The sequence below is a fragment of the Lepisosteus platostomus genome, chromosome 25 (assembly GCF_059453375.1).
Source record: "Lepisosteus platostomus isolate fLepPlt1 chromosome 25, fLepPlt1.hap1, whole genome shotgun sequence".
NCBI lineage: Eukaryota > Metazoa > Chordata > Actinopteri > Semionotiformes > Lepisosteidae > Lepisosteus > Lepisosteus platostomus.
Window position 1 is genome coordinate 15,973,878 of NC_142635.1, and position 12,436 is coordinate 15,986,313.

Here is a 12,436-nt window from a genome sequence, read left to right on the forward strand (position 1 = left end):
ACATACAAATATGGAGCGGTAGGGCATGTTGAAGAAGATGAACTGGATGAGGAGAGGAACCTCAGGAGAGCTGCCATCGTCCATCTTAGGGGTCTCAGAGTCACGGTGGGCCTGGCCAAAAGGGTACAGGATGCCCTGAGAGAAGACTGAGCAGAGACACGAGGAAACAAGGAAAGAGAAAGGAAGTGAGGCTCCTTACGATTTCAGCTGCTGCTACAGCAAATGCTGTTCATTTGTTTTCGGAAAGTGGTGAATGTCTTGATGTTTTATTTACCTTTTATTACATCAACATGTAATAAACTGTTGCAAGTAGCCCTTTACTTGCGACACAAACTATATTGTAATGGTTTAGAATTAAAATCATGTAGTTGCAGATGGTAAATGCACACCATCCTCCAAAAGGACGTACCCATAGGTCGCTGAGAAAAGAAGCTCAGTATAAGCAATAGGACAGAAATGTGCTAAAAGTCATTGTAGTTTTGCATTTGTATTTCATTTAGTTTTGAGTCGATAAGATCCATGTAAGTAGCAAATGGACATTTTCTAGCAAGACACGTTGTCTATTTGAGTCAGTAGATTCACGTTTCACTGTAAAAATACATTATCTCTGTAAAATTTCTACTCCTTGTTCTTGTTTGTAATGTATTATGTGTTCTTCAAAGCTGGTTAATGAATGTATTATATAACTAGAAACTAGTAACTAGTAGTTTAAGTTTAGTTTAAGTAGTAACAAGTAACTAGAAAATGTAATTGTTCTAAATAGTAAAAAGGTTGGGATGGGAGGAGATAATAGTAGTATGTGCACAAATTGTGATCTGGAGGGGCTCCTTTCCAAGATCTTGCCAAAGGCCCCCCAGAAACCCCTGGCTGGCCCTGCTGCTGTGGGATAGGGAACGGATCAAAAATAGTCACCTCTCAGGGAATTCTGTAAAGTGCGAGGTCATTGAGTTTATTTACTTCATTTAGCAGTGAGAATTCTTTTCAGAAGCTGTGTTGGAATAGTTAGACTGACACATTGCAATCAGAAGGACGCAACTGTACTCCTACAGAGTACCTCTCCTACAGATCAGATCAGATCAGATTACCTTTTCATAAAGTTTTTGGAATATCCTTTCATTCACTCCAAAACAATCATGGAATTAAAAATGAAGTCCTAGACTGAGCAGTTGTTCAGTCCATTTAACCCTCCAACAGAGAGATGACAAGTGGCCTCAACAACCTCACTCACAAATGTCCATCAATGGAAGAGGAAAACTAACAGGTATTTTAGATACTCCTTGGGCTGCACCTTTTGCTAGCAGTTATATCATCCTGAAACTCACAACTGGCAGCACAGTAAAGCTCAGCAGGTGTGAGCCCGGTCAGTAACTGGATGGGAGACTCTTGGTAAAAACTAATGTTGCTGCTGGAAGAGGTGTTAGTGGGCCCAGTACAGGGCGCTCACCCTGCAGTCTGTGTGGGTCCTAATGCCCCAATATAGTGATGGGGTCATTATATACTGTAAAAAAGCCTTCAGATGACATGTAAAACAGAGGTCCTGACTCTGCAGTCATTAAAAATACCAGTCCTAATAATCCCCATCTATGCACTCTGACTGCTATTGCATCATCCAGGTAGAAGCTACACATTTGTGGTAGAGCACTTTGAGGGAAGTGTCCAGAAAAGCGCTATATTAGTGTAAGGATTATTTATTTATTATAATTTTACTGTCGTTCCCTTTTTTAGTGAATGGAAAATTATTTCAACAGTTGTCTCATCTGAGTACTCACTCCCTGATCGCAACCCAATATCCACCCTTCACATGACACAGTCACAAAAATTGCCCTTGTTCTGTACCAAGAACAGCAGATCTTCAATTATCAAAATGGCAGTAGTGAAACCCAGATGCATTAACAACCAAGCTGTTAACACAAAGTAAATTGCAGTGATCATTCAAAAAGCTCTTCTGAAAATCCGAAACACCTGGAATATGGAACAAGCTGCTTGGCCATGATGACGTCGATAGCCTGGCTTCTTTCAAGAAACGTTTGGATGAGAGCCTCAGATTAATTAGTGACTAGCAACTACAAAAGCGAGATGGATCAAATGAGGTCTTCTAGTTTAAGTTTAATAATCTTATGTGTGTGCTTCAAGACCATTGCTCTGGAGTTACACAGAACCATGAAGCTTTGTGTTTTGGACCAGTAGGTTCAGCTGTGTGCTCACCTGCTCTTGGAGCCAGGATAACGATAAGATGGATGAGAATGACTGGAGTTCCTTGCTTCACCATCCTAGTGGGAGAGAGAAAGAGAGACACTGCCAAACAACCAGCCATCACACTAACTGCCAACATTGGCCCCACCAGTGTTCCTGTTACTGTTGGCTCCTATATATCTGGAATAACAAATGCAGCCTGAAACAATAAACTATATTGAAACACTATTGCAAACCTGTTTGTTCCAGACTTTTTCAGAATTCCATGCTGTTTGTAAACTTGGGAGGCATTTAAAAAAAGAAAAGAAGAAAAATAGGAGTGAGACTCAAAAACAGAGGAATGATGAGAGAGAGGGAGGGAAGGAAGGTAGTACAGAGCAGTCTTCTAAATACCCTGATTTCTCTCCAGGCCAGTTTTCCTGATGTAGCGACTGGTTACTGAGTTCTAAAAAGCTTCCATTATGCCTGAAGTACAATAAGCTCACATTACTTTCTCCCAAGGCTCCAAATCAGTGGTTCACAGCACACCTCAGGCAGCACCAGTGACTCCTGGAGCAGAGGTTTATCCAAGACAAAGATTATATGAGCAGGCACAGAATTACAAATGGGAAAAGAAAATGTTTTCAGGTGTGAAATCAAGCAGGTGGCGGAAAAACATTAGGGTATTCAATGTAATCATATTTTAAAATCTATACAATATTTATACAAATTAAACTCCCAGTGTGGACTAAGGCCAGCTTCAGAAAACTGTATACTGAGTATCATAAACTATCAGGGATGCAATGCAGAATCTCAGCAACTACTAGATCCAAGACAGAGTGTTCATCTCTCAGAGTTCTTCTGAGTGGAGCTGTTCACCCCACTGTTGCTTAACTGTGCCCCAGCTCCACACCACACTCAGCGAACTCTACACAAGGTACACAGTGTCCTCAGGAGAGGACAGCATCAAACAGAACAATTTTAATGTTCCTCTTTTCCTGTACTATATATCCAGGATGTCCTATTGTGGACTAGCACTATCATTGCACTATCATTGCAGAAGCTGTGGCCACAGACTGGCACAGGAGAAAGCATCTTCTGACATCTCTTTTTGCATGACTTCATAACTGATTTAAAAAAAAGAAGACATGCCAAAAACATGTCAGATTTAAACTATAAATCCCTAGAATTAATTAATTTTAAGTATTAGTTAGGGATCTTTCTTCCTTTTTTTCTAGAGAGTCAAGTTCAACCTCTCTGTGTGACATTCTGAAACTCCAGAAGGGAAAAACCCTGTGAAATTTAATTGCAGGTGTTTAACACACCTGGGCGCAGGTGCTCAGTGAAGTGGAATATGCAAATGAAGAATGTGCCTCACACAATTCAATACAGCAAAAAAACAAATTGAGCAAAGAGAAAAGGGGTACGGAAGGAACAGGGTTTACAGACGGGAGGAGAACTTTCTCACTCACCTGCGGCTGGAGGCGCACAGAACAGCACAGCTCTCACCAGTCTCCTGATACTGCCATCCAACTGCACAGCTTCCCCACTTATAACACAAGCAACAGGTACCTCCAGATCCCAGCAAGCCACTCCTGCCACTGCTCTTGAGGTACCGCTAGGTACAGGGGCATTCAATTCCAGCCTGAAGACTAACTCAGAAATGGGGGAATCCGCAAATCCAGGAATCCAGGAGACAAAACTTCTTCAGCTCAACTGTGAGGCTGCGATGAGTTCTTTGATAGTGGTGCAGAACCAATTTTTGTTTTTTTGGGGGGGGGGCATTGGTTAGCTTAACCTGAGATTTGCTCGTTTGGGGAGGGGGGGGCGGAGTTTTTGTTGAGGGGGGCGTGTGTGAAGAGAGCGAAAGAGATGGAGAGAGAGCAGGGCAGAGCAGGGCGAGGGGGGGGTCCTGTGAACTCCAAAATGTTGAAACCAGAGATGTTTTCATCCCAGGTTGGAAGCTAAAACTTTCAACAAAGACGATGGTTTCTGAGAGAAATGTCAGCATTTTGGATTGGGACCTGAGATCACACCCTGTCCCCACACAAATTTCAGTGCAAAATCTTTCTTGTGAAAATATCTGATACAGAATACAAGACACACACAAACATTCAGAAAGACATAAAACCTACCTCTTTCTCTAAACCCAGCTAGGGTTACAGAATTAAAATGAGTCACTTTAGAGCAGACCATGTGCTCTCTCTTACTTTTCTGTTTTTTTAATTAAGCTTGTCTCCTTTGCAATACAGAGGGGAGAAAAGGACTCATTTCCATAGATTACTGTGTGATTGCATCAACTTTCGTGGAAATCTGTAGGTGAATCCTTGCAGATAAGGCTGGTAAGAGATACAGGCTGAGGGGTCTTTGTTAGAAGGACAGTAGGTGTAACAGGAGAGGTGAGTGCTGAGTGTGTGAAGCTGTTTTAGCACTCTGGTCACCTTGGCCCTGACAAAACACACTACAGGGCAGGGCTCTGAAAGAGAGATTCTTCTGCACCTGCAACTTCTGAAAAACCTAAGTGCCCTGACTGGGAAAAGGAAGAGTGTCCCTAGGGGTGCTCCACACTAGGCCGTTCATTCCAGGAAATACTGGCAGAGTCATCTTGCTCAATGACTGAAATCTGAAATGAACCTCATCCCTCATTAGCTTACAACTACACACAAAGGTAAAAATAAGTGTAACACACCACGAAGAAGTCTCAACAAAAGCACATGAAAGCATAAAGATTTAGGGGACAAACCATGGAAGAGCATGCCAAAGCTCTGTGATAAACGTGGTAAAATCATGGGAAAAAATATTAGCAACTGCTTGCAGCTCTTGAGGCATTTTTCATGCAGAATGATTGCAATGAGCTTCATCTGAACACATGCAAAGTTACTGCGGTGATCTTGTGAAATTGAGTGAAACTGTGGGCTCTGCAGTTTTACTCTTCCTCGCAAGCAAAAAGGTAGAATGAGAGGGATCCCGTGGGTGAAGTGTCTCCTGGTGTCAGAAGGGCAGGTTGTGATGTGGATTGTCCTTCAGGACTCAAGTGCTTTGGGCTTCAGCTGGGTCAGGTTCAGGCCGGCAGTAATGTAATCCCTGCTTGCAATTCTCCCATTCTGACTGCTGACCTCCCTCTTTCTAGCAGTTTGCCTCGTGGCAGCAGTCAGCTCTTCTTGTCTCGTCTCTTCCAGAGTACAGGTTGCCCTGCGTAACCCAAGACCCTCTTCCAGGCTCCTGCACTTCAGTGTACAATGAGCTCTCTTCAGCTCTCCTTGTTCTGGTTCCAGCTCAGCAGCATCGGAGGGTATCAAAATACAGACTGGCTAGGCACTCTACTCCTGCATAGCCCTAGAACACAACACACTGTATGAAACCCCTCAGACCGCGGGCTTGTATCAGCACATGGCCACCAGCCACTGAGTCCACACCTACCCTGCACTGCTTTAGGTGCTGGACCACAGAGATCATCAGCCCAATGGAGCCTGTTTACTGACAGGCGGTGTGGAACCACTGGTGTGAAGACAGAACAGACAGAAATCCTTATCTAGAGCTTCTTACATATTATAGAGAGAGGGTCATTTATTGCTCGAGACTGATGACTTCCAGCATGGAGACTCAGAATTATACTGTATTCCGTGGAGTATCAGTCACGTCTGTGATAGCTCCACTGCGAATGGATAGACCAGTGTAAATTGTTACTGCTATTCACCATCAATAAATCAATTATACAGATTCCACTTGCACATTGTCATTTTTCCATGGGTGCAATCTTCAGTCTTTGTAGTGCAAAAGGGTGCAAAAACCATGTTAAAAGTAATTGCGATTGGGAAGGGCTACTTGTGAACTTCGTCTCTGGCCATATCAGGGCACCTGTTGCACTGGGAGACACTGGAATTTGTGAAAAGGGAAACATCTTGAAACACCTTTACTTTTCTTGCGACTTATCATTTATAATGTTCCTTCCCTCCTCCCCAAAACCTTCTGTCTTGTCGGTATATCCTGAACATTGACTATAGGGAAAACCCTGCAACAGTGATCAAGCTAATGCAATAGCCTCTAGTTCTAACATTTTCTTTATGTCACGCTTTGAAAGGTAGGGTTAACTTGAAATAAACACAGAGGCAAGGTCTTTAAAATCATCAAACTCTGAAAGTTTAATAAACCAATAGTTGACAAAAGAGACAGTTGAGAGACAGGAAGGGGAGCAGGACTCTTCTGTCTGAGCACACCCTGGACCTCACAGCAAGGCTCCACACTCTCCTGGCTCCTGCCCCAGAATTCAGAAGCTGCTCTTATGGATTGTCTGCATCACTGAGTGACCGAATATCTCCAGAATATGCCATGGATTCTGAAATTCCTGTCTCCCTGCTCCTCCACTGCACCCCCTGAGGGCGTGGGGAATGGGCGATCCATGATTCCACTAAGCCCTGGATATTGCAGAGCTTGGTGGAAAATCCAGAATACACAGGAAAATCCATTTGTTTGTGCAATACATTAAGAGATGTTTTTATATCTTCTGAATTAAATGCGTTCTTTGGCTAAATACTGTACAAAATGCAATATAGTGGTAGTATTCTGGGACTTCCCTCTAAGTCTGGGACAGATTTTACAGCACTGGAATCAACAGTGTGTACATTTCTTGTATAGTGTGTAACTAACTTTGCTGCTTTGACTAAGAAAATCCATTACATAGTACTACAGCAAATTAGTAATGCGACCAGGCTGTACTCAGTGCTGTGGAGTCTGGAATGACTGAATTAAGATTCTTCAGCCCTCTGATTCTCATTCCAAACATCACCCCTTCATAACAGAACCTCAAACCAGAAACACTTCAACACTGACATCATAAACATATATAATTCTTTTTCTTTCTATATAGATTTATATACCTTTAAATATATCTTTCCCTACAAATGTAGAAAGCCTACTGGCCCCGACGCTGCCTGGCTGACATGCAGACTGTGTGAAGATCGGTGCAATATTCCTATTGCAGTTGTAAAAGTCCAAAGCTCCTGGCTGTCTGTCTGTTAGTCCTTGTGCTTGGGAAAAGCACAGTCAACCCTATTATGAAGCCATTGATGTCCTTCTATGTAAGATATGAAAGTACAACAATCTGAATGTCTTTTAGTGCTAATTCAAAGCATGAAACAAGCAAGTGATTGACGACTGCAAGATGATCTCAAGATTGTGTTTTTCTATGTTGCTTCAATAATAAGACAAAGAAGGAGACTGCATCAATGCATCTAACTAATCACTCATTAGCCCATGCTACACCAAACCATGCCATGCCATTCACACCATATGGACTCTTTTTACTGTAACTTTATTTTCCTGATTTTTATGCAGGGCTCTTCATACCTATTCTGTACCTGAACAGAATAGACCAATACCGCTTGCACACAGACAGTCAGAGAACATTGAATTCAAAGCACTCGAACCAAAATGTAAGAACTTCTTTTACTATCGACTGCCTTACTATGTAGCAGAGGCAGACCGATAATTAGGATTTGGAATTCAAAGGCAGAATGATCAACACTACAACAGCCATCAGTGTGCCAGCCCCGTGTGTACTCAAGAGGGTCACTCATTTGTCCTTTATCTAATATTAACACCTGTCTTAAGAAAGAACAGAAGGAATGTACATCAGTTTTATCATATAGAGTTATACAGCTCAAACTTAAAGGACAAGCAGAGGCAACACAAAGTAATGTTCAAGTGTTTGATTCGCATGGTGTCTGATTTTAAAGGGACGACACCCCTTAAGTGTGGTGCAGGAAGCTCCTGGAGTCTGATAGCTGGAAGGCAATGAGTTTTAATGAACATAAAGACAGAAAGTAAAAATAGCACAGAACAAAAAAATGCCTTTAAACTCTTTAGCAAAAGGGGCAGAGGGCGCGAATACAAAATTCCTTCTTCTTATTCCAAACCTAGCTCTGCCTGTTCACACACTCACCTGCAATTGGTATTGCTCCAGGAATTTCTAAGTACAACTGTTTTCAGTGGTAGTTTGGTCTGGGTGCAATCAACTACATGTTGCAGAACTGCAAATGTCCTTGTTCCAGATCTACGATCTATAAAACTGCAGGAACTCAAGGGCTATCTGTTTTCTGCCTACACACAGGCATCCACACTAACAACTTGTTTTTGTGACCTCTACGCACGACCTGAGAGACTCCATTACGTTCTTTCTCTACAAAGGCTGTCACCAACCTTGCAGCTTAACTGTTCCCACAAAAGAAGCCGATGAGAAGGCCACCTGAAGCCCACTGGTGCAGTATGGCTTGTCGAAACGTTCTGAAAAGGCATTAGCAAAAGGCTGATTTGGAAAGGTGAAAAAGAATCAAGCAAGAAAATCAAAGGATACTAAAACACATACAGACAAAAGAGGAGTGAGAAATAAAACGATCTGTGCTATTTGGGGATATAACCTCCCCAGTTTCCCCAGTTTCAGTCCAGGAGAGACAGAAATGACCTGCTCTGTCTCCATGGCTCTCTGGTCGTTGTCTTTAATCACAGCCTCACCACTGAAATTAACATAAAAACTCCAAAAAGAAAAGTCCCTATGGAAAGGTTCAGATTGAATACGCAAAACCCCAATGATTCCCCTGATTGTACATTACATTTTGACACATTTTACTGTGTTACAACCTGAAAACTCAACAGATTTATTTATTTTTCCTTTTGATCCACACAACATCCTCTACAATATCAATGTGTTTAAAAGCTTGGATCTAAAATATAAATTAAAAATAAAAACCCTAAAAATCTTCACTGCAAAAATGTTCACCCCCTTAGCATTGGAGTGTTTACTCCTTAGTAAGCTCTGCCTCAGCCTACTGCCTTCAGAATTTGCACAGAATGTCAACTGGAATCCACCTGTGTGCAATAATATTGGTTAACCATTAACACATCTGTCTGTGTGAGTTCCCACCATTGGACATTGCATACAGAGTAATATGAAGACAATAGAGCTTCTGCAACAACTAAGGGACATAGTTGTGGACAGACAAAAGTCAGTCAAGATTTCAAAAGCACTGAGTATTCCATGGAACACTGTCAAATCAATTATCAGGAAGTGAAGACACATAAATCTACTCAGAATCGTCAATGACCAGTTCGTCCTTCAGAGCTCGGCAACCGGGAAAGCAGAACACTGGCCAGAGAAGCAGTCAAGAGGCCAAAAACAACCCTCCAAGACCTACAAACTGACTGAGCCAACAATAGTTCAGGTGCTCCTCAAATCTGGGCAGTAGGGGTGAGGGGAGAGTCATATTTGAAAAAAGCTCACATGAAGTCCCCTCTTGAATATGTAAAAAGACATGTAGGAGCCTCTGAACCAATGTAGAAAGAATTGTGGTCTGATGAGACAGAAATTGAGTTATCTAGCCTTAATGCCAAGCTTTGTCTGGTGGAAAAAGAGCACTGCTCATCACTTACAAAACCCCATCTTCACTTTGAAGCACAGTGGTGGTACCATACTCTTGGGTGGTTGCTTTTCATTGGCAGGGACTGGTTGGCTTGTCAAAATAGAGGGCAGTATGGATCCTAGATCAAAACCTGGACCAGTCTGCAAAATATCTGAAACTGGGACAGAGACTAATATCTCAACAGTAAAATGACTGAAACACAAAGCAAAAGCAACACTTGAGTGGCTTAAAAAGGAAAAGTCCTTGAGTGGCCCAGTAAAAATTCAGACTTAAATCCCTTAATAAAATCTGTGGCAGAAACTGAAGATTGCTGTACACCACAGCTCTGTTGACTCCGGATACTAGAGCCTGCAATAACTGGAGCAATGAGTCTGTAATAGCTGCAGAAGGGGGAGCAACTTAATATTAAATGCTTAAGCTCAGGAGGGTGAATATTTGTCTAAGCCGGAGTTTTCAGTTCAGTTTTTTTCAGTTCATAAAATTTTCTTTTACAATTAAAATGATTGTGCCCATCAATATGTATGTTTTCTAAATCATACAAAAAAAAGCATGTTCAAACAGGTTGTGATTTGAGGTTGTAACAGAGCAAAATGTGGTAGAGGTCCAATGGGGGATCAATACTTTTTTCCACTCAATATATATAATCATAATTTACAGAAGATTTACTCTATAAGACATTTGGCTTTGACATAATATTTTCCATTTCATTTCCTGTAATGCTCATATTGCTCTTAATTTTTAACATGCATCTCTACAGATTCCTTTTATAAGAAAGACTCTTCATATGAACAAATCTCACTTTTCCACTGTGTACAGCTGTGTTTTAGACAGCCCCAACACAAATGCCAGGTGACAGTGCAAATCCCTCACACTGACTTTAACATCCAGGCTGGACCGTATTCACCCCCTGTACACACTTGTGCTAGCTTAGACAGTCCCAGTCCACTGTGGTGAACAATGGTAAATCTGTGTTTTCCCTCATCTTCACCACGGTTTTCCACCATGTGCAAGAACGCGCCTCCCAGTACTTTACCATGCTGCACTGCAATAAGCACAGGCTCAGCACTGAGCACTGGGCCCCAGCGCTGGCTGTGGAGCTCGGGGGAAAGGGTGACGCCTGCTTATGGGTGACTTCTGGGTCATGTCTGAGAGGCTCATTCACATCAAGCCAGAAGGCAAGCACTCTGGAAGCCCCCATGAGGACGGACAGACTCTGGTAGGAACAGGTCTCATAAGACACGAGGTATGAAAACTGAGCACATTTCTGCCTTTCACTAGAAGCTCAGGGACCTCCTCTTTGCGCTTTAGGAGTTTGACTACTTTATTTTATCTTATTTTAGTACCAACAGTTCTCTTGAACGGAAAGGAGGGTGTCTAAATATGCCTTTAAATCTTCTAAACTTTCTGTCTTAAATGCGTCTCTGTTTCCTTTATCCTAGTGTAGCCAGACTTCACTTCTGTGCCCTCCAAATTTGTCACAGTTTAATAAAAAAGAGCTTAAGCTACAGGCATCAAGGATTAATAAAATGGTTTGTCTTCTTTCAAAGCTGAATTTTTGGTAGGCTTCTTAAGGGGCACAAGGGCTCCAATAATATTTATTTTCTAAAGCACATTCTTGAAAACATAAAATCCTGAAACAACAAAAACTAGACAAAAAAATAAATAGTAAAAATGATGTATTCATCTTAAACAAAGAGGTTTGGATTCATTATTGAAAATATCCAAATGAATGAAATTATGCCTTGGAAGTTCATTAAGCATTAAAGACCCTGTTGCTCATTGTCCACAGTTTAGTCTTGATAACAGACAAGATTGCTGCTGGAGACGACAGTGGGCAAAAGATCCAAGTTGTGGGGTACATTATTACTACTTGATCTTTAACTTATACACTATCTAACACTTGATTAAGTAACCCCAACATTTACGCTACATCACTGTTAAATAATACTGATGAGGGGCCACACTCAGTAATGTGGACGTCAGTCCTGTAGCGTGGAAACGTGCTAACAGCAAATGGCCATTGACATGTAGGATACACAACCAGAAAGAAAATCAGGACAGCAGAGAAAGGATTCACTCTTGTCATCAACGTCCTCCAACGTTGTAACAATGTAGAAACAAACTTCAAGGAAGTCTGGTTCAACAGCTACTTTTCAAAAATTACAAACCACTTTTACCCTTTCACTTTCGGCTCTCTGTATCTCATTTGAATTCCCTTACATCTGAGGGAAAATCTCTGTGTGCTCACAGCTGAGTGATAACCAGCCTGTGGGCAGAAGACAGCAGCTCATTCTGAACTGTCAACTCTCAATTCACAGATGAAAGGGACACACAGACTGCAGCAAGCTCTAGCCCACATGGATTTAACATGCAGAACATAATCAAAACTTCACTGGGGTCGTCTTATAGCTGCAGCAATGGTCGTTTTTTCAAAAGGCTTATGGCCACAGATATCTGCATCATCAATAAATAATAACCACATTTATGTGTGGGCTCTCAGATCATTGCCAGAACTACAAATTAATTAACCTGGTAATGTACGCAGAGGAGAAAGTAAAGCAAAGGGCTGAGGGGAAAGCACAGAAGTCAGCATATCTGGATTGACAGATCAGCCTCCACCTTACTGGCCGCACTGGAATACAAACACCAACCAATCACAGAGTTGTTGGGCTTACTCAAGTAAAGCACCTTACTAAAATGTTAGAAGGCTTGATTTTCCAATTAAAATCCGAGCAACATCACTCCCAGATCTGTGTGGTAGGCCAGTAGACAGTGGCTCAATTTCTCTGTTAAATACAGCAACTGCAATGCCTCTGTGAGGCCACATATGGACTCTATTCGGACCCTGG

General features: G+C 41.9%; 1 protein-coding gene across 3 annotated transcripts in view; it reads right to left on the reverse strand.

Moving 5' to 3' along the window:
- tecta (tectorin alpha) overlaps positions 1–9,950 on the reverse strand; it is a 30,692-nt gene extending 20,742 nt beyond the window's left edge. For all 3 annotated transcript variants that reach the window (XR_015930441.1, XR_015930442.1, XM_088620048.1), the window contains exons 1-2: positions 2,206–9,950; positions 7–146 (exon numbers count right to left, since the gene is read on the reverse strand). Coding sequence is in view for 1 of the 3 variants with exons in the window: in XM_088620048.1 (XP_088476174.1) it covers positions 7–146; positions 2,206–2,332 (267 nt within the window). In the remaining 2 variants the exon portion in view is untranslated. The remainder of the gene's footprint in view (positions 1–6; positions 147–2,205) is intronic.
- Between the last annotated feature and the right edge of the window lie 2,486 nt (positions 9,951–12,436).